The sequence below is a fragment of the Aythya marila genome (genome assembly GCF_965140915.1).
Source record: "Aythya marila genome assembly, chromosome: Z".
Lineage (NCBI taxonomy): Eukaryota > Metazoa > Chordata > Aves > Anseriformes > Anatidae > Aythya > Aythya marila.
Genome location: NC_139080.1, coordinates 63,137,365 through 63,160,662, shown reverse-complemented (window position 1 = coordinate 63,160,662; position 23,298 = coordinate 63,137,365). Strand labels below are relative to the sequence as shown.

General features: G+C 37.3%; 1 protein-coding gene across 8 annotated transcripts in view; it reads right to left on the bottom strand.

The window, feature by feature from the left end:
• Positions 1-1,106: 1,106 nt before the first annotated feature.
• The window catches only part of KCNN2 (potassium calcium-activated channel subfamily N member 2), a gene marked incomplete at its 5' end in the record, with an annotated part of 83,282 nt that continues 61,090 nt past the window's right edge, over positions 1,107-23,298 (bottom strand). For 2 of the 8 annotated variants that reach the window (XM_082784236.1, XM_082784237.1), the window contains 5 exons: positions 5,018-5,347; positions 7,291-7,360; positions 12,424-12,551; positions 15,099-15,209; positions 17,015-17,098. In XM_082784236.1, coding sequence (XP_082640362.1) covers positions 5,060-5,347; positions 7,291-7,360; positions 12,424-12,551; positions 15,099-15,209; positions 17,015-17,098 — 681 coding nt within the window. In that variant the 3' untranslated portion in view covers positions 5,018-5,059. Of the gene's footprint in view, positions 1,494-5,017; positions 5,348-7,290; positions 7,361-12,423; positions 12,552-15,098; positions 15,210-17,014; positions 17,099-21,804; positions 21,995-23,298 lie in introns of those variants that run through there. The other 6 variants (XM_082784238.1, XM_082784239.1, XM_082784240.1 and 3 more) reach the window with 5 other exon arrangements.

Here is a 23,298-nt window from a genome sequence, read left to right as displayed (position 1 = left end):
CCTAGCCAAACTTTAACAGCATCTCTGATAAAGTGAAATATAGAGCAATATGGTCATGCCAGTTCTGGCAACTGAATGCATTTTAGCTTTCTGTAGGGCACATCTGCACAGGTGAGCCCAGACCATACCGCACCTGCTCCATCCCTCTGCCGAGCTGCCTGGCTGCAAGCACTTCTTCGCAGGAAGCCAGGCAACTGCATTAGGCGTGGTGCTGTGCTAAGCCATAAGGCTTGAGCAGAATTTCATGAATTACCAGCACTCTACTCTCCTCTTCCTTCTGCTCATCTTGCATATCAGGCTGATCCTGAGAGATGTGCTCTGTGCTGTGCTTGCTCACTATGGGGTTTCTGGATGAGGATTTGATATGCAGATGGTGAGGCACTTGGGCAGGTCAGAGACATACCTGTGCACACCTGACCACAACGTGTCTCCTATGTATTTTATTTTTTTTCCCAGTTACGGAAGGGCAAAGACCCTTGTAGATATTTCCTAAATGTTTTGGAGGAAAAAGGCTAACTGATGATACAGCCCAGCATGCTGGCAGGCATAAGATCAGACTCATGAGTCCTGATGGCATGGGTTGACAGATGTAGGCTAACTTTATTCTTATGCATATATAAAGTTCAACATATTCTCTTTGAACTCTTGTTGACTCTTGTTGAGCCAACCATTTCTGTAAGGTCCACATCAGGATGGTGCTACTGTGTCAGTGCTCCTCTGGGCTCCAGCTGGCTTGCATGATGGCCAGAGTGCTGTGGGGTGGGAAATTTGTGTCTGCTTCTACTTGAGCACGGAGATACCCTGACGGAAGCAGGTTGCTAAAAGTGAGACACTGCTGTGTTAGCTTTTTCCTGCACCCTACCTCCCCACCATCCCCTTACTTGGCTGCTTCTCACCACTTAGTAAATGTTTTGTGAGAAGTGGACTAAAAAGGCAAAAGGACTTTAAAGGCTTCCTTTAAAGAAAACAAAAAAAGTATATATCTTTCAGCAACAAAAAGTTTGACAGATGGTGAGAACAGACTCACTAATCAGAAAACCTTCTCTCTGAAGATAAAACTTAGTGAAAAAAAGCTTTCAGACAATTAACACTTGTACTACTGATTAAGGTAATAGGTTTTATTCTGAATATGAGACACTCATATTTAAACCATTTATTATTTCATACGTAGATATGCTTTTAATGTGCATTGTATCAATGTCCATGTATGATCTGACATAGAAAGAGTCTTACAAACTGATCACCAGTAAAACAGTTTGCCTACCACCCATCTTTGACCTCTCATGACAACAGTGATTCAGACCCATTCAAGGAAACCATGGTTTTTGAACATCTCACGAGGAAAGGTATGAAGTTCCAGAAGGTGTTCAGGGATCCTAAGCTGGTTGCTTAACTTTTAGAGAAGTTCTTTCTGAATCAGATCCATCTTTACGGAGACATGGGAGGTAAAGAATGGCTGAGTTGCACGGGTCTTTTCCAGGAAGATCTGCAGGCTTACAAAAGATAATGATTTAGAGAATTAAGAACTACAGAAGAATTTCCAAGTTATTTATGGTGTGAACATATTATTCTGATTTTGCAAAGACTTAAAATGTAACAAAAAAAAAAATACTATTTAAATCAATGTACTTAGTTTTAAGCATGGTGAATGGGCCTACTTGTGATCTTACATTCCAGTCTTTACAGCCAAGATATCTTTGCTAAGTGTCATTAAAAATGCCGCAGTTTGCAACATGACTCAAAAGTAACTGATAAATTAAATTAGTACCTGGAACAGTGAAAAGGACATGTTCAATCACAAGTAAAAGCTGAATTTTCCAATCAGTGAAGATGGGTATGCATGAAGGTTTTCAACTGTAACACAGTAAATATGCTATATGCTCTGAGGGGGATTCCTTGTTATTTGTAAGTGATCTTTCAAAGAAAAACCTAAGAAAAATCTATGTTCAACTACACAAGCAGTTTCAGAGATCAGTCATAGCGATACTTTTCCTTTTGGTTAGCTGATATGCTGAACATGGGGAAAGAGTTGGAGTTTCGGATATAAAAAATCATTAATGGAATTTGTGGTACAAGACTCTAATAAGAAAAGATGAAAGGGAATCTTGTATTAGGAGTCAGAAAATTAAACCCATGTACTTTGTGCTCTCTCGAATGTAAGTCTGTGTATGTCTTGTCTTGGATTGGATTCAAATGGAGTGCTTTAAGTGCTTTGCAAAACCAGGTATTAGAAGAAAAGACTCATCAGTACAAAAAATGCAGATAAAATATTTGTAGTGATCTTTAGAGAGAACTAAGAAACTGAACTGGAATATTTCACGGTGTCATCATTTGCTGTTTGTTTTAAAAACTAAGACAAAAGAAATCCAAAAGAATTTGGCAGACTGTTATAGAACCCGACTGATGGGGATAGTCGCATCACATCTATCAGCCCTCCCTGCATAAAGCTACAGCAAGAAGTTAGTACGTTTGCTTGGTTTGGTCTCCTGTGTTGTAATGGGTAACACAAGACTGAGAGGTCAAAGATGACAGTAGGTCTCTCACATCAGAATAAACCAGCTCAATACTTGCAGACAGATCTTAAGTCAAACTTAACTCTGAAAGATTGGCAAGAATTTTCAATATGGAACTACAGTTCTTTTAAAATCCCATTGTACAACCCAGAGGAGAAAAAGGGAAAAAAAGAGTCTTAAAATATAAAAAAGATGTAGTAAGCAAGAAAAGAGCTAGTTCACACTGACAAGACAAAGGATGCATTTAAACTACAGCACACATATTTCACTTTCAATGACAGAAAAACATTCTTAAATTAAACACAAAAAATGGGAGAATGAGAAAAAGAAAAATATTCAAGGAAGAATTCTGCAACTTGACTACTAAATTCCAGTATTATTAATCACTACTTCTAATTCTACCAACAGGATGAAGAAGGTGGGCTCATGACCCTTCAAAATCTCACCCAGTTTAGGACTAGCAAAGTATTAGCACTATATAATATCCCCTTTTTTTTTTTTTTTTTTTTTTTTTTTTTTTTTTTTTTGTCCTTTGGTAACTGAGAGAGATGAACATCACAAAAACAGAAAAATCCCCAAAGCAGAACTGCAAATACTGCACATACAGCTTATTATTTCCAGTCACAAAATACCACAGTCTATAAGGAAGGCACTCTAAAGGTATGCAACTGTGCTGCTCATCCAGGGGGGAAATACTGCAAAGTCATCATCTTTCTCAAAGACATAAAAGTGCTGGAGAAACACGTGAGCTTTTTATAAACAAGCAATGCCACTGTATGTAACTTACATCTATCTATTATACTTTGTACCAAAAGAAAAAAAAAAGGCAAACCACTTATTATAAATAGGCCCAAAGTGTCTGTTGTTTTTCAGATTCTGTACCTGGCTTGGGGAATTTCGGGAGCTTGGAGAGAAACGCTCCCCTGCCTTATCTAGCACCACGCTGCCCTGACTTTCTCTACTACTGTCCTCCCTGGCTATTGCTACTGACCAAAACTCACAAACTTCTGTAGAGCAATCATCATTTCCCTAAAACATGCACATCAGTTACATCTAGACAGATGTAGTACTCCTTGGAAACAGTTAGCCATACCTACTTGTTACACTTAGCTATTGTGTCACCTTTCACTGTAAATTAAGAGGGGAGGGCGCAGGGCTAGTGTATTTTATAAATATCAAATATGATAAAATATTTTATAAAGTCTTATAACTTCCTGCTTATAAATAGAAATCAAGAATGCAAGTTGCATGTGCTGAGCATTTAAGCTTACCTAGGTTTGCTACTCTGGAATATAAACAAGGAGAAAAGTCAGCCAGAACTTTTTCACAAACATGTACACTATGCTTTGGTTTCTCAAGAAAGACCTTATTATCTCTGCATGGAAGTAACATAGTACGGATACCCCACTCACATAACTCCGGTCTACAGCAGGTTTACTACAATTTTTTGGAAATATTGTTAAAAGTTTCTTGCTAAACTTGATGGCATAGCAGAAACCACAGGGATTATCTAAGCATAATGTATACAGGACGTTGTGCTGCCATCACACAAGCGTGTACACTCCAACTCTGTGTGTCAGTCATTCACTCCAGAAGCACTAAATACAAAAAAAAAAAAAGGAAGCAGAGAGAGTTAGGAGCAACCCAATATTTCCAAAACCAAGTAGCACTAATGGGAGACTTCCAGCTTGAAAGTGATGCTTCTGTCTGGACATACTTACCTGGAGTAATTATGAGACTCCAAATAAATGAATAGGACCCTTCCTGTGCTTTTTGCACATCAGCAGCTTTACAAATAGTCAGTTTAAAAGATCTTTGCCATGGGCATGGCATAAATAACTTTATATACATATATATATATGTATATGTATTATCTATGTGCGTGTGTACAAATGCGTGTTAAACAAAAGCCCTAAGAAGATCTTAAAAAACCCATAGCATACTTCTTAACTCATTTTCTAGGATAAACTATGTTTTTAAGTAATCCCTTCAGAAACTGAAGCTGTCAGTGACCTTTTAAAATGACTATATATTATTCAGCACACTGTTAGATGAACACTGATTTTTTTCCCCCTCCACTGCAAGCAAAGTTTAGTGAATTGGTTTTCATACTGAGGGATAATGATTAAGCTTCAATTTTCTTTCTTAAATGTTTACAGTTAGGCCTTTTGATTGTGAGCTTTTTAAAAAACTGTTAAAGTCCAAGTAACCAAGCAACTATGTGCAGAAATTAACCTTTTTATTATATTATATATTGTAGTAGTAAAGTTTGTTTGAAGTGCATGAATAAAAAGTTAGTGAAATTACAGGAGGAACAATCTAATATAGCAATAATAGGTGCATTCACTGTGCATCTGAGAGGAGGATGGGGGAAAAAAAAAAGAGTTTTCACTCATTTTGGCCTAAAACATTGTGTTCAGGTTTCCAGGATTCTGACATCAGAACCCAGATAACACTGGTTAGAACCATAGGGCTTTACAATAAAAGCTAAAATATTGACCATATGATGGCAAAAAGTCTTTATTTTGTGGTTAACTTATTCTCTTCTAGCTACTCTCTGATGAAGTTGGTGGTGCTGTGGATGAGGATCTCCTTCTTCTTGACAAAGATCGTGATCGTTCAGCACTGTAGGCAACATGCTTATCATAATTTTGTATCTGAGCCTCGAGGAAATCCCTCTGTTGCTGGCTGATTGTCTGGCTAATCAGTCCAGGTAGAGCTTGAATACTACCAATTAAAGTTTCCAGTTTAGTTTCCAGAGTAACAATTCTCTTTTCAAAATCTTCACTTCTTTCATTTAAGTCAGAAATCATGTCATACATGATGTTTTGAGTCTGAAAGTAGAAGGACGTAAATAAAGGTTTAGATAGATCTTAAAAAATATTGTAACATGCAGTAAAATCTACAAGGGCTTGCAAACACTTTTGTACTCCACAAGGAAAAAAAATAAATAATAATAAGTAATAAAAAAAAAGATATAGCCTTGTGAAATAATTTTACATGTAAATTCAGAACAAACTTTTTACTAACTCTGTTGAGCAGAAACATAACACATTTTGAGTAGCACTTTGAATGCCAAGATCTAAACGAATTAGACAAAACAGCAGACCTTTTTTTTCAGAAGTTCAGGTGCTTAGAAATGCACCATGCCAAGAAACAGTTGTGTAAACCTCATGTGCCACAGCAGGGATGCATTCTTGACTCTTCTGCATTTTCTCTGACTTTAAACACCTTTGTACTTTTAAGCAGAACACAGATTTTGTTCCTTTGCTTACTCCTTAAACTAACCAGGTTTCCTTGAACTGGCTGTAACAAAAGTAGTTGAGTGGGCTGTTTTTGAACTGCAGGACAAGGAATAAAAGCTGAATTGTACACTCCTCTGCTTCTGTGCTCCCCTGTCCATTTGCCCACTGCAAAACCATATTTGGCTACAGAAAGTATATAGTGTCAATTTTAAATGCCATACAGGTCAATAAAAATGTAATCTGAAACATGTTACTTCACAGGAACTGTCACTTTTTTGCCACTTCCATTAGTTTTTCTTGCCATTGAGGCCAGAAAATGGTTAAAAATGACTGACTTTCTCCTTCTTCTAGGACTTCAGATTAGACTAAACTAAAGTTAAAATTGTATGTAATTCAGTAGACAAACTGGCTGAAGTTTATAAACCATTCAAAGGGAATCAAAATTGAAAGGTTGACTGCCTGAAGTATAAAGCATTTCACTATCAGGTGAGTGTTGACAACGCATTTCTCTGCCTGATATTTCAAGGTGCCAGCATATTACTTGAAGGCAAACTATTCTACGATAAATGGTATGTGAAAATTCCTTATTTACTGCTAGAAACCATAGAGCGAAATGTATTTCAGCAAGTGAGGCTGTCAGGTGGTTCTCTAAAGCAAAAGGCAAAGAAACGCTGAAGAATTTAATCTTTGCCTTGATGATGTACTTTAAATTGAGGCAGGCTTTGAGATGCCTGAAAGGGGTGTACAAGAAACCCTTAGGTAAAAGCAATGGACACTTCTAATATAGCTTCAAATTAAGATCCTTAAATGTATTGAGGTCTAATGTGAAACCTGGAATGCTCTCAGCTCAACCCTGATATTCTCTAGTAATTATATACATATTAAAAGAAAAAAAAAAAAAAGAAGCCAGCAACAATAGAGACAAGCAGTTTGCAATTTATCTTGAAGGGCTGAAGAAAGATTAATGAACCCTTACCCTTACAATTTATCAGCAAAGTAGGCAGCTATTGTTCATTATAAAAATGTGGATCAAATGCAGACCTAAACCAACTTATCCAATGTCTCTGCTTCATATGAAGATAGGAACAGAAAAACAGAACCTTCAATTTCAGCCTGCATACTATGATTCCTCACAGCAAACACACTGTCACTGGACAGGTAACCCCTTAACTACACAGCATTACACTACTACAGCCTAGCCATAGTTCAGGACTTGATCACTGCAGTCACCTCATCAAGTGACTCTTCACATTATCAGCAGTCAGGATCACCCTCTTGATTGTGAAATCTTTCTCAAATATGAACCCCCACCCCCCAGAAAACAAATGGTGCATTCAAACTTTGGTCAGTCATAAACAAGATGTTTCACTTAATGAGTGTCAACCTAAAACAGATGCATATTTCCATTTTCTGTAAATAAAAGCAAAACCAAAATACAATACTCGTCAACAATACCTGCACATACAGTGCATATTTTCACTTTCAAATTCTTCCATTTTGAAACATTAAAACAAGAATAATTGCCTACTAACCTTTGCCAGGTCCACCAATGTGTTGGCTTGATCATTCAGTTTCCTTTGTTCCATTTTTACACTTCTTAATCTAAAAAGTGGAATCTTAAGTCAGATTTGTGTGTTTGTGTAGTCATGCAAGGATTTCTAAAAAGCATGCATAAAATTTACAAGAACAAATAACTGCATGGACAATGCCTTGAGTACTTTGTGTAAATTCAGAATTGGTCATGTGCCTGCTACAATGAGAAGCATGCTTCTTCAACACCGCAAAAAAGGAAAGAGCAAGGAAATGTGATGTCCTTGAGAATACTATTTGCCATGGTTAAAATTGAATTCAAAAAGGGAGATAACAATTTATCCAGACTACATGAAAGAAAGCCAAAACATTCCTCAAAGCCTCAGTATCGTGACAAGTAGACATAGGAAGAAACATAGGACAATTGTTTTTTGTCATTAATGCTGTAGTAATCAAGAATCTTCCCATGTCTACATGACTAGATACAGGTATTAGCCCTGTTCTGTCGGAAATGGATTGGGTTAGCAGGTGTTTGAACCTGATGGAGATACAGTGATAAGTGAGTTTCTTATTGCTTTAAACACAACTTCCATCTGACCAGCAGCTAAATAAACAATGTACTTGCCAATACACTTCATTTTCTTACATAACTTGTGAATCTAAATATGCTTACATTTTAAATGTATATTAGATATACCTTTTCAATGCACTATTTAAACGAGAGAATTGAGAAACTATGCAAGAAGTATGTATTTTTCTCTGATGCCTACCTATCTGCATTGTTATTAATTAGTTATACACAATCTTGGAACATGATCTTTCTTATGGGTTCTTTGAATCAAAGTAAATGTTTAGTAAAGTAAGGGTTTGTAGATGTGATTTTCACAAATAGGCATTTTATTATTTAAGTATGAGTGCTTTGTTAAACATTTCCCAACAGAGGATTACTTGAACTTTTTGCGACTTTTCTGCTGGATGTTTGAAGCAAGACACAGTCTTTTTCAAAATCAGCACATCAATTTATAAGAGACTTGGTAAGTCTACTAGTATGCCATGGGCCAGCCAAGCAAACTATTTGGTTAGCTGTCAAATCAAAGTAAATTTAGCAGTATTTTGTGGAACATGGGTTGCCAGTGTGTACTCTGCCTATTTCTCAATTATTATGTTACTTAGAAAATGTTGTGTATCTTATAAAAGAAACATGATTTCACAAAGGCATATAAACCTGTTCTTGTATAAACAAAAACTAAACTCTAGCAGTGGCACAAAAGAACCCCATGTCACCGCCAGTCTCTGTAGTAGAGCCATAGCAGTTCAGAAGGGCTTACTCTTTTTCACTTCTGTAAGCCTCAAAGTGCTCCAAACAATAATGTGGAAAATCATTTTGGTTCCTCTGTATTTTGAATGTAGGGGATGAAATTCTGACACCCTTTAAATTAATGACAAAACTGCTAATGGCTTCACTGGGATCAGGATTATTTCCCTAAACTCTTGGGAGCAAACAACTCTCTTCATTTCCAGCAGCTCGATGCTTCCAAGATAGCTACAAATTATTTTAATCCAGAGGCAGAATTGAGGGAATTGGGGAAGGAATCCTACGCAGTGGTGCTTATTTTTCCAAAGGAATCTGGGGAAAAGGGCTACAAATGACCTCTTAAATGATAAGAAACAGATGAAGCAATATAAATATATACACATATATATATATATTATTTTTTTTAAATGGAAGTTTTCTTCAAGATACACCAGAATTGGGAAGTTTGTGTCCAAATCTTTGGTTACCAAGCATTTCTTTTATTATCCAGGCTAACCTCCATGAGAAAGTTATGAAGATTGAAATATCTTTCTTAGAACATGGAAATAACTCCGACAAGGTAGAAACCAACTGTTTGCATAAAGTTGACATTCCAGCATCTTGTTACTGGAATGCGATATGCTCTTCTTCCCCTGGAGGCCTCCTTTAGAGCACAACATAAAAACAGATTGTAGGAATGTTGCTTTCAGAGTCTGTGAGTGGAAGCTATGCTAAAGCAAAAATATGGAAGCACTTCCGAAGTATGGAGCTGTATCATCATAGTCTCAGTAACTAACACTCAGGTAAGTTTGTAATGACTTGACTGGAGAATGACAATCCTGGTGTTTTGGTAAACATCTCTCAGACAATTTGCAGAACATGTTTTTTCCGCTTTTCTTCAGATTCCTTGACACACCCGTTTGCCAGTGAATATGTCCACTTAAAAATTTTGAGCAAATCATTGACAATGTAGCAAAACAGGTACCAACTGACACCAATGTGATAGACGTTACAGTCTGTAAAAACGTATACCTAGGTAATGGCAAGTCTTTAGCTGCAGCAGCCAGATTTAAAGAAAACTGATGGACTTTTGTTCTTAAGTTCACGAAGAGAAAATATGAAACACCTTGATTTTATAAACTTCACTTATCACAGCAAAAGATCATGATTCTGGATCGCGTTTCCATGGTAGCAATCAGACCACCGAAGTTCACAAATAAAGACTCTATTTTTTGCATGCAGACAGTGGTAAACTCTGCAAATTTAGAAAGGAACGGCTCATACAACTTACTTCCGAGCTCTATTTTCATTTTGTTGAAATAAAAAGACAAAACAAAAGAAAACAAACTGTAAAATATACTAAAACAACCAAATGAGCACAGTGGGCTCGATTCAGCAGGTGGGAAGTCCTAGTTGCCTCTGCTTCCAACCAGTAATTGCCTCAGGTGGAGTCTAAATCCACCTGCTGTCATGATGAAGTACTTTCAGTACCTTGAAACCTTCCCATTAACTATCATCTGTACATTTTCTTATTCATAGAATTCATAAAGTCTTTTTAATGATATTGTTTAGAGTGGTGATTTCACCTTCACCTTATTTAGTATGCATGAGAAGCAAAAATGATCCAGACCAGCGGAAGGCAGCACAGTCATGGATAATCATGTTTTAGGGCTGTGACTGGGAGTTTGAGACTGTTAACATGATCTGCTCTCGTTTGTTGTATAAAACTGAAGCTTCACTTCTTTTATTCCCGTCTCCAGCCAAATGACTGAAAAGGTGAAGGAGGACTAAAAAAAAATCCTAAAAATCCAGAAAAATGGAAGAGAGCCATATACCACCATGAGTCCCTTGGTCCCTTGAGAAAAGTTTGGATGCAAAGAGAGAGAAAATAAATCACACCCAGCTACTCTGCTGCAGCTGGAAGAAAGCAAACTGCTAGAGCAATGTTTCCATCTGTGGGACATTCTTCTGCATACTGAGAAAATTATCTAAATTTTTGTTCTTAAATACAAGGTTTTGGAATGGGATGCGAGTGCTAAAGAACATTAAGAAATATATTATTAACACAGCTGTTCGAAGTTTTGCTGGCACAGCTAGGAAAAAACTTACTTCCACCTTCTCCACCCCACCTGATTAATGAATTTTTAAGGCAGGTGCAGAACAATAGTTTACACCCTGTGAAGTTCTTCTGAACTTGAATGATATATGAAGCTGCAGATCGAGCCTGCTGTGCTTTTTAGAGTCGTCTTTAAATACATGTGCACGCACACAAGACACACACACAAACAATAAATAGGAAAGGTAAAATGTTAAGGAATAAGTTTTTCAATAAGGCATTCAAGTCTGGCAAAGGATGCAAAGGACACACCATTCTCTACCCCAGGACCCTCTCCCACCCCTCCCTGCTTCCCAATCCTTTAAGCTAAGCAGGATGACTATACTGCACAAATATACTTTTTATCCTTGGGGAAAATGCCTCAACTTCTGCAGTCCTTTCATTACCTCAAGTATGTCTGTAACAGCACAGTAACATTTAACATGGCAAGTCTGCTAAATATGATATGGTAATCAAGGCTTACAGAGTACTTCATACCTTCAAAGCTTAGCTACCTATTCTTTTAAAACACAATTACAAAACAGAGAAGCAATGACTGTTAGCCTAAATTTACTAATAGGAAATAAGATAACCTGGCTTTTCCTTTCTCTTCACCATGCAAGATGAGACATAGGAGTCCTTTTAATGAACGTACGTGGGTCAGATGGATGCTTCCTTCACTTCTCCTCACGGGCTGGCTCACACACAGATGTTATCAAAATATCAGTATAAAATGAACCTTGATTAATTTATCTACATTTCCTCGAGTATCTCTGGAAAACCCTTTTCATAGGCCAGACAAATGGCTGCCTGAGGCTGGATGGGGCATCAAACAGAACAAATAGTGGCATGAGTCCTAACCATCCCTTATGGCTGTGGTTCTTGGTGACAAAAGTCTCTTTTTTTTTCTTCTGTGTAGTCCAAGGAAAAGGAACTGAATCACCATGAAATTCTTCAGGGTTTTATGTGCTTTATGACAAATATGTATTAGGAGTTTCAGATGAATACTGGAATGACCATAATTCAGTTTAGTCCTACTAAACAGTTCTCAGGTTTTCTTCAACTGTTTTGGAGTTCAGCAGAGGGAAAGAAGTCATCTGAATTATGGCAGAGGTGTTCAAGGGTCATAAAATGTCTGTTGGTGTATTTTCTCATTTTCTCTATGTCAGGGGTAGTAGCTGATTGACCAATACTTGCTTTTATCCACTGAGGAAATGGCAACAAATTACTGTTGAGCTGTAAAAATGAAGCTTGATGCATACTCTTTTTTAATTAAATGCTACATACACACTCATAGCCTCTCTTTTATCACATCATTCTGATCTGAAAGTATCAAAATAACTACTACAAATGATTTTATTTTTTTTTGCTTTTCTTCTATATACTGCAGCTTGCTTGTATCTTACCACCTGTAAGCAAATACATAACAACAAAGAACATTCTCTGTGGCAAAGGACAAAGAAGAAGTCATAGCTATTTCAAGAAGCATGGAAAACTCCTATAAAACCTATAAACAATTCTGATTTAAACTGTGTTGGGCATACCTTCAGCATACCTTCTTTTGTAAACAGACAGCACAGTAAAACCTTATTTTTGTCTTACTCAGAGAAAAAAATCAAACTCAAGAGCAATATTCTGTTATAAGGAAGAAGGGGAGAGTGTAAGATAGAAAATAACAGAAAGAGAGAAAAGAAGTGAAAAAGAGAGAACACCTGGAGAGGAAAAACAAAGCAAAATAGTACTTACTGATGAATAGCTTGCAAGAATTTGCGTTGATGTTTCCTTACTTTCGCATGGTCTATCTTTTTAACCAGCTTTGTGTTTTTATAAATTAACCATGTTTCCCTGAGTACATTGGCCGCTGCATTTTTCACCTGTTTAATAAAACAAAAACACCAGGCTGACCAAAAAAGCAGTACGTCATGTTTTATCATTTCTAGCATAAACACTTAAGACCCTGCCAAACTGTGGGAAATGACTACATCAGGAAGCTGTAGCAGTGACAGCAGAAAATGGAAGCTGGGCTAAGGGAACTAAGTACTGAGCAATTTCTGTCTTCTTTACAAATATGATACCAGCTATCTTTGCATCTGAGAATCACTTGTCCTTCTTTAAAAAGAATTAGCATCATCCAGTGTTTATGGCCATATAAATTACAGTGAGGAAATATTAATGAATTATTTGCATGGTAATTAGCTAAACTATTTTATAAGACCATAAAGTTTCTCTCCTTCTTGTTGTATCACTATCACCTCTTATTTCTCTTTGCAGTTTACCACCATTTAAAAATTCCAGAGCTGTTTGAAGCTAGCTGGAATTTTTGTTGTTTGTTTACACTTTTCATTCTTGTTATTTTCTTAACATTCTCAGAAGAGATGAAAAAAATTCTTGTCAATTAATGTGACTTGTGTTTTCTTTCCTAAGTGCTTTGATATTTTTTTTAAATGAGGTTTTCCACACAATGTTAAAGGTAGGAGTACCTATAGTTCCTTCCTAGGCCCTCAAACATTTTCAGGAATGATTGAAAACAACTGACAAAGAATTTCAATGCAGTGTTTATTAACAGAATTGCTATGTTACTTGCAAAGGCAACTTGTTCTGGATGCTGATCTTTGTTTTTTCTCTCCCCTGCTGTATATCATGCCTGTCACTGCAGCATCAGAGCTAAGTTTCTGTATAGGTAGTGGCACTGTAGGAACACATTGCAGTAGCTCCACCCAGCAGAAGGTTCCCACCTTGTACCTTTAATGGGTTGGACAACCTTGGTCCTGACTTCAGTGGAAGCCAGATTGCATTTTAGAGACTTCCTCGCAAACTTTATCTAGCCCTTGCATATTACCATAAGGTATGGTTATCTTCAGGTCCTGGGAAAACCTCTCCAGTGTCCGCGTAACGTAGTTGCAATCTGATGTGCATCTCAGATTTGCTTGCTTGGTTTGCTTTTCATTTGCTTTGAGTTGCATGAGTTTGAAGCACCACTCAGATACACTATGAAATTGATAATTAGATATATGTGAAGAATAGATGGATAGAATGAACTTTAAAAGGCACAAGTGAACTTTAAAAGGCACAAATGAACACCTGGCTCAAAATCTGGCCAATCTTGACAAAATCTTCTTCCCTCCTAAGACATTTTAGTTCATCTGTCAGATTACAGTTGAAAAATATTCCTGTCAGATCTTTCAACAGCAACTTCATACCTCATCATGGGCAAGAATCAAAGCAGACTGCTGTGTTTGAAACCTGCCATTCTGTTACCAGAAGTCAGAGAGACTGTTTTAGTTTACTACTATTTTATATTCCTCACATTTTAGTTCCCTGTGCTAGGACTCATCTAGCCAAATTCCTAAATTTACGGTCGATTCCTTCTGTAATCAAATGAGCTGATACAGGTAAGACTCACTTCAGTTTTGGTGTCACTACTGTAGATTTCCAAATGTGTTAGGAAAGGGCAAATTATTGCCTGTGGTCTAGTATCAGCAGGACCCTAATTCACTGTAACAGCTGTGTTAAGGCACCCTGCTCAGATGGACACCTCAACTGAAGTTACAAGAACTCACCTTTTTGACGTTTGTAAGAACTGCCTTCCCACACACATCCTTAGTTTTTCCCCCCTGTGACTGCTTAGGGGAGGTATAGGCATTTAGAGGTGACCAGCACAGATATGTGGCAGCCAGCACCACCAGACCTGTGTGCTGACGTGCTAGGAGCACACTTTGTGGAGACACTGTGTGGCTGTCCCCAGCTGGGGGCCTGGGGCTGCATTGCTGCAAGAAGCTCTGCTGATGCAGCCAACCTCCACACCGAGAACAGAATCACGGCTGCCAGTTTGGGAAAAAATTAAGAAGTTCAAGAAAAATTTAAAATAACACTTTTAAATGAATTCTAATTATTTCTGGGTTTATTTTTTTTTAATAACCCATTTTAACATATTTATTTCTTCTACAAAACATCTGCCTTTGTGCTTCAGTACTGTATGCAGCTAAATGAACCCTTTGCTCAGCGTCCAAACAATTACCTCTCCTGCAAACTACGAACATGTCTTTTTCTTCATAGCTTTAAATCTTCCCATGTCAGTCATTTCACCTATTGCAGCTACAAGTTTTCTCATATGCTGCATGAAAGTTTTTTACTTTAACATATTATTTTCTAGTTTTACAGCATTTAAATGCTGGTTACACCAATTATCTTCCATCTGCAAGGATCTTCTACAGGAAAAAATTCAAATACTCAAAAATCCTCCAGGAATTTGCAGTTACCCTCAATTCAAAGAAAAGCTCAGGGCATTCCATTTCCTCTGTTCAAAATCACACCCATGAAAAAGCCCAGTAGAGGAACGGAGCAGGAGACCATTTAAAATGAATCCAGAAATAAATTAACATACCTTTCCTTTTCAGCTGTGAATATAAAGTGTGACTTACTCTTTTAGTTAGCTGGGTGTCCATCATGAAATTATGCACATGTTTTTCAGCTTTGGTAAGTTCTAACTTCCTTGCCACCACAGCTACCACCAGTGCAGTGCACCCAGCACCCTGAAAACAATAAAACAAACCCCCAAGTTGTTACTACTGCATTTTGCAGTTTTTTTTGTTGTTGTTGTTGTTGTTTTGTTTTGTTTTTTTTTGGTGGAAGTTTCTCCTCTGCTGTAGAAGTATGGTAGGCATCAGGTATTCATCCCTGGTAAATATAGTGAACATGCTACAGATATTTCCATTCAAAATAATAGGAAGAGTCAGCAATTACAGGCTGGTATACTGTCAAGGCATCAAAATAATTAGTGAGCAGCATCATTTAGAAGTTCTGCTTTTTTTCCTGCAGGGGTTGAAAATGTGAACACATCCCATTTCTAGTGCAAAACAAAGGGGTGTGTGTGAACAAAACAACTTTTAGAACCCAGAATGTTAGTAAATAAATGCAAAATACCCTGTTCTTAATAACTGTCTTGAGGTTACAACAACTAAAGAAGAAGATTAGATTAGTATTTAGGACACTAAAAAGTTTCTTAGGATTTTTTTTAGAGCCTGAAAATAAAATTATCATAAATTTAGTATTTAATCATTTTAGTATACTTTCCTGTTGTTTTTTGAGCTTTCATTGATTTTTTTTCTGTAGGAATTATTAATTTCTTATTAACATAAAAAATAGCATACAAGCATTATTTCAGCAAAATCTGAATGGAGAAAATATCAAGTCACTAATTTGTGCAGTGTATATGTATGCACACACATGCGTATGCACAGACATGCATGTTCATAACAGGACAAAGTGTCAGTTTCTTTGAAATGGCAGTATCTTTATCAGCATCACAGTATTTTATTTTTCTGTGGAGGTGAGGAAGAGAGAAGAAGAAGTTGGCTAAAATGAGTCAGGTATGGAGAAACAGTATGTATTATACAAATCTCAAGGTATCATTTACTCTCTGATGCTCTTACTAGCATTACTACTGCTGGTTTCGTGTTTTTTCTTCTCTTTATTTAAACAAACAAAAATGCTCTTAAAAAATAAAAATCACATTAAATACACAAGGCTGTGTTCACCACATCTAGTTGTTATTGCACCTGTGTCAGTTACTCTCCAGTGTAAAGCAGTCTCTTGTTGCACACTGAATCTTAATACACTTTTAGACACAATGTTCTTCCACTCTTTCTGTATTTTTCCTATTAATTTACTCTCTCTCCATTCCTCCCCACTCCCCCATGCCTGCCTTACTATCTCCAGAAGATGCAGCCCAAATTCCTGAATCCAACTTCCAAAATACAAATTCCACTACTAAATACACAGAGAATGGAAAATAAATTAACTCTCTGGAACTCCTTGTTCACATAGTGTCCTCAAAAAAAAATTAATCTGCCCTCTCTACTTCCTTACTGAGGTACCCAATTAATTTTGTGAGAGTGTCCAATTAATTAATTTCCACTGGTAGATTGTTCCAAGATATTCATCTGCTTCCTCACAAGGACCTGATCCTCTGCAATTAGTTCTTACTTAGCCAAGTTTCTATCCCCAACAGCCCTCAACACTCCCTTGAACACATCCTTTATAATTTTGCTGCATTTCCCCCTCCAGCTTCTCTCCTGTCCTCCGTACTAACCTTTCAGGCTTTGCTGTGCCCTCTCCCCCTGTGCTCTAGCCCTATGCTGAGCGAAGTTCACATTTATTTGAAGTCGCCCTCTCTCTTCATGAGATAAGGGCAAAATGGGGTTATAACTAATCCTTTGCTTTCCCATATCCCACTCAGAAACAAAAAAGAAGAAGACAGGCAATGCAGCTTAAGACTGAGAGTTTCAGAAATGCTGAGAAGAGAAATGGGCAGGAGCTGCTCTTCTGTATGCCCTACCTCCTCAGAAAATAGACAGCTCTTCTTCAGTCTCCTTACTGTGAAGGAGTGCAGGAAGGAAGTACTAAAATGCAGAAGACTTCCCTGTGGGCAAAAAAAAAAAATAAAAATATGACCCCATAAAATAGCAAGGAAGAAGAGGAGAAAAAAAAAAAAAAAAGAGGAAAAAAAATGAAATCTTTTGATCTTTTGATCCCGTATGTCAGGATAAATGGGGCCAAATGTTGATCCAATTACATGATTTGAATTCTGCCTGCTTAGAGTGAGAATGTTAAAATGGGATGAGGCTGTTAATACAAAGAGGCCTGCTCACCACTGGCAAAGCAGCACAAAACAGCTATTTATGCTTAATAATCAGGGAAGAAAAATATTAGACCCACCACCCCCCACACACACACACAAAAAAAGGACTGGAGGAATGGTGACAGATGAGCGGAATTTGTTTGCGTTGAAATTATCCCAGGCTTTTGGGACTAACTCGCATGCCTTAAAGTGGCACCAGAGTTATAAGGGCCAATATCTGCTAAAAAAAAGCTTTATATCTCACATGAAAGACAGCACCTGCAGCAGTAAAACAGTGTCACTGGCTCGCTGTGAAAGCCACCTCTATGTCACAAACGGGCTGCTATCTTCCTCATCACCAGAACAGCTTACTGCAACTGCACGGTGGTCTAGATGCAAATTATACGCTTGGTGTTGTGGGTTATGATGGTTCTCAGTATAAGAGAATGAGATCTTTTAGCATCTCTGCACGAGAAAAAAGAAGTATACTCTTTGCATGTTTACTTTTTGCACTAACTTGAAGGAAACCAAATTATACTGATTCTTTGAACAGCTATCAGCTTACAGAGATAACACTGATATACTACCTAAAGAACAAAATTCTAATTAATATTTTATTTTACAGCGCTCTGTGCTTTTATACAGCTTACCTAAAGATTTCAGCATCCTTAAAAATACTCAGAAAGTGAGAATTATTCCAAATTGCAGAAATGAAATGGAGGCAATACTGTTGCTTTAAGATGGTAGCATCATAAGCATCATGCCTGCTGTTTTTTAATAGCACAATTGACATGAAAATAAGTAACATGAATTCTATAAATTCCTGCTCGGTTGCCCCCCCCCTTTTTTTTTTTCTTTCATCAATATTTCAGAATTTAGAAGTCACTTTCTTACTAAAATGACTTAGGCTAAATAAAAGCACCACATTATTTCAACTGCAAGAAGGGCTCTTTTGAGAATAAAATTCTAAAAAAGTCTTATATTTGATTACTGCATTTTATAATTTCATTCATCATTCTTTTTATCCTGTTTTGAAGTAAATAAACTAAATCATTGCTTCAAGCTCCTGCTTAACTTTCAGGGGAATTATATATCATCAAAAGAAAATGAAAAGGGCAGGAATATGCATATTTTCAAGTATTAAGGCAGTAATTAATTCTATTTGGACCTTGTATTCCTCAGTCAGTCCCTGTCTTTCTCTTCCATTTCTGAGTTGCCTCAGTTATTTTGTTTTGGTAAGCAGACCAATTTTAAGGGCACTTAGGACTTCCAGTATATCCACAGCTAGGGGGAAAAAGAATGAAAGAATATTTGTAACATTCCCTCATCAGTCCTTTGAAACATTATCTAGATACATATACATCTGAAATCCATTGAATTCCACCCCACAGAACCATCCCTTCAAAGCGTGGCTGAAATGATGCAAAAGCAAATGTCAGATTTTAAAGAAAAGCATCTTTTTGTGCTAGTTAGTAAATGTTCATAACTATGTACAACAGAAAGTTCTGATTTAGGACTATTCCACAAAGAAGGGAAATAATGACCAATTATTAAATATTAATATATTTGCTGACTATTCAGATTTCTAATGATTTGAGGAAAATTTAAAAAAAAACAAATAATTCAGATTTCATAGTTTCTCAAATCTGCTGAAATGTTTGACATGATCTCACCCATGAAATGAAGCATTATACAATTACAAGCTGTGTTGAAAGGTACCATCACAGCTGTTAAAAAGCACAAACTTTGTTATTATATGTTAAAAAAATAGTAATATGTACAGTGTGAGCAAACTAGGCAAGCCAAAATGAAGGCTTAACTGTGTTGCTAATTTGATCCATTTATTGGAAACTTTCAAGTAAATAGTATCAGATAACCTTTCAGCAACTAATTTCTTTCAAATACTACGTGAAAAAAGGCTTTCCAGCAACCATAAAGTTTATAAGCTCAGCATCCTTAATTTTTCTGCTTTCCAGAAGGATGTGCAGGCTGAACAAAATTATCTTATAAACAAGGAGAAGTCCCAAACAATCACCCAGTTGAAAACTGGCTTCTCTAAAATGACAAGACCAAGACTCCACCAATAAGCCTATTTTCCATTTAAAATGATCTGAAGTTGAAGTATGCAGACCTCATCCTGAATGCATACCATATCTTGATTGGTATGAAATAGTTTCTCTTAGTCTTTGGTAAAAGCAAGAAGTCTGAAAACAAATATATGACACATCCTCAGTCTTTCAATTGGGCAAAACAAGCACCAGCTTGGATTAGACTGCACAATGGCATCAAATCTCTTCTGTTGATGTAAAACTTGCTTTTCTGAGTAGTACAATCTTGAAGCATAAGATTTATAGGCATTTACACTGGTCAGAACTCTCCTTGACTGTCAACTTTTTCGCTGCTCTCCTGTATGAAAACATTTTGATATATCTGCAGACAACATCAGGACATTCTTCATATCTTTATTCTAAACATGCTGCTCCTGCTCAGGACAAAGAACGATGATTTAAACTCAAACGTTCATGCAGGTAAGCAATAGTCCATGAAAGCTCTCCTTAGCGATCTTCTTTGCTGAGTAGAATACGGACAATGTTGCATGGATGGAAATAAGCTTGTGTGGTTATTTGACTCACATATGTACTTAGAAACTTTTTAAACACTAGTCGGCTAATTCTTTTCCTCAGTTACACAAGCCTAAATGATGACTTATGTTCCTTAGAAAAGTGGAAGATTGGCCCCAGAAAAGAGGCACTGGCTTTTTAACATCAAGCCCACACAATTTTAAGACAGCGAGAGACGAAAGGTGAAATTAATTCTATTTTGAGTTACATTTAAATTTAGCAACTGAACAAAATGCTTAAATGTGCCCTCCAGAACAAAGCAACTATTACTTCATGTTTTCTTTCATTTTGCTGTTAGACCTACAGCATTCCTTTTCTGTCCACATAGTCAAAGCTCTCCTCTCAGCACTTAGTTCTGAATTATTGCAAGCCTCCTTTCATCTGCTTTCAAGCAAATTATCCCATCCTTAGTCATATTGGAGACTGCTGCAATGATTTATTTTCTCTGCCCATCATTTTTGCCCAGTTTTTCATCTATGGCATCACATATAGAACATTTGCCCTCAGTTTCAGTATGTTATGACTCTACATTCTTCCAGTTCGTCAGTATAGAAACTGTGTATATTTTTGCTCTGATAATCCCACTTAAAAACAAAACAAAACAAAACAAACAAACAAAAACCACTGCATTGTCCTTTGATTGAGGAAAAACTCACCAAAAACATGTACAAATCTAATCATGAGTTTCCTTTCAAATTTTGCCCACCATCATTTTTAGGCTATTACTAGAAAGCCTGACGAAACAATACTTTAGACTCCTGGTGTGCTGAAGGATCACTTGTTTAGATCCCACGTAACACCTCCTTGTTCCCAGCTTTCTTTGCACTATGAAGATGTTAAGCTGTTTAGGAATTTGGAGTATGTGTTTCTACTGTCTTTATACAGTACTGGTATCAGTAAGAGCAGGTGTTTAGAGTACTGAAGTAATATAAATAACAATAAATGAAGGTGGTAGGTCTGTATTAATCAACTGTACTGTACACATCGTCATACTGGACCTGTCTTTGTCTTTTTTCTCCTGTCCTTTTTTCTCCTTCAGATCCTGTTGGGCTCTGCTGAGGTTATGCATCGATCTTACATGCTATAACAGATGAGATGACTTTAGCAGTCTAATCACAGTCCTCTGTCCTTCCCTTCACTAATGCAGCCCACCCTGAGCTTTCTGCTCTTATCACCTGGATTGCCTGAGCAGGCTAATTTAAAGCTACAACAGAGAATTTTATATCGTGGCAAATCACAGCAGTCAGTCACAGCAGCTAGAGGGAAAATCTGTTGTTGCCCAGATTGACTAAAATCACAGAAATCTTATCTGATGAGTGTGAGGCTAAGAAGTTTGGAGCAAGATTGTGTCTTTCCTACCATTCACAACTGCTAAGACTGAGGTTCACACTGATCCAATATACAGTGACTGCAAAACTGCAGAGTTCAGACTGAGATGTCAATAAAGTCTAGTGCTTGCCATTAGCATTCTTGCAACAGTTCCATTCCAGTCAAAAACAAAGAGAGGTGCTTGCAACTCTTCGACCAAAGGGTTGTGTTCAGGGGTTGCTTTCACGGTCTTTCAAAATCTGTGACAAGTAGGGCTAGCACTGGCTGATAAGCTGCACTGAAAACATCACTTGGTCAGCAGTTTAAAAGTCTGCATTTCAGAGAATGCCTCTGGCATTTCCACTTGGTTCTTTCTTTGGTAGGGCTCCAAAATACATTTACAGACAACAGTGAACTGAGAAATTTCTGCAACTGCCTGGAGGTCACATATATATGCCCAGAGGGTATTATCAGTGAGAAAGAAAGTAATACGGTCTATCAGTGTCTCAGCTGAAAGTCTCCTGGCAGCTTTGGTTTACTGGACTGGAAGTGAAGTGCAGTCTTTAGCGCTGTAGTTGTCACAAAAATGTCCTGCTATACTTGCCTGTAGCTGAAAGAAGGCAGCTGCCACATTTCTTGCTCATTTCCCTTGAGATCCACTGAGGGAGAGAGAAGGTCCGCTTTGCAGACATATGGCGCTGGTGGGAAATTTAGCTCTGTACCAGAAAAGGCACAACATTCTTCCTGCTGCTCTGTATAAAATGAAAACCTGTAAGAATTTAAACAGATACTCTGTTCACTTGGCTTTCTAAAAGGTGGACTTAGAGGACCACCTGGGAAGGGGAAAAAATAATCTTGTTTGAAGCAAAAAAATTCTCCAAAACAAGCAATGCAAAAGTCAAGGGAGGAATCCATCCACAAGACAGACAGAGGCTATGGAAATGGTGTTGCATAAATGCATTTTTGCATTTGTCATTGTTTACTGGGACGGATGTGTAACTTTGCAACACTGAAACAAAGTAGGATGAGTAATAGGACAACAACTATACCATCACAGCCAAAACTGTGACCTAAAATAGTTTTGCATTATTTATACTTTCGTATATTCAGTATTTGCCTGGCTTCAGTGGAGGTTTTCTGCACCACAGCTAGACTTTGGTCGTAACATGTAAATTCCTCCTCTACAGAACAGCAGATGAATGGATTCTTTACTTCCCATTAGTCTGTAAAGTTCTGGCAATGTTGCAAAAAAACAAAGAAATAATAAAAATAATGAGGAGTATTACATGTCATACACAAAAAATGAAACGGATTAAGTACTCCCAGACAATATCAGGTAGTAGCAGGGGGGATGAAGTAAACTCTGTTCTTTAGTAATGCAAGCTGAGTATGGGGAAAGGCTTCTGGGACAGCACAAGAAACATTTCCTAAAAAAAAAAAAAAAAAAAAAAAAAAAAAAAGACAGTCTGGCTTCTGTAAATGAACCTAAAAATGACAGTGGTGCTAGCTCAGACGAGCACAATGACAGAACGCACCATGATATCTGGGCTCCTGGGAAACTGTGAGTGGTCTGAACAGCTGAAAACACCCTGGCAAACATGACACTGCCTGACATGCAAAAAAACCTTTCTGCTGAGCAAGGAGGTGCTTTCACTTAAGCAGCAGGCTGACCAGCCTATGATGCTGATGGGAAACATTCGTTTAGTAGTTCAGAATGAGACCTGCTAATGATATTCTTGTCCAATGTGTGTGTTGTAAATAAATAAAAAAAGTTTTGTAACAATATGTATAAAAGTATATTAAAATTCCTTTATTAAATCTTAAGTTATTGCAGATGAAACAAAACCAACTTACATGGTTTAACAACAAAGTAGAGGTTCTCCTAAAACAATCATCAGCTGCAGGCATATTTATGTAAACAAAGACATCATGAGACAATTGCTGTTCATTCCAGTCAGTAACAGACTGCCTTTGAACTTGCTGAAATGCATCTGCAATTCCTAAATGAGATCAAAGTAGGAAACAGTTCTCCTGTCCTCCGACACTTCAAAAACTTCCCTGATCTGCTGGGGA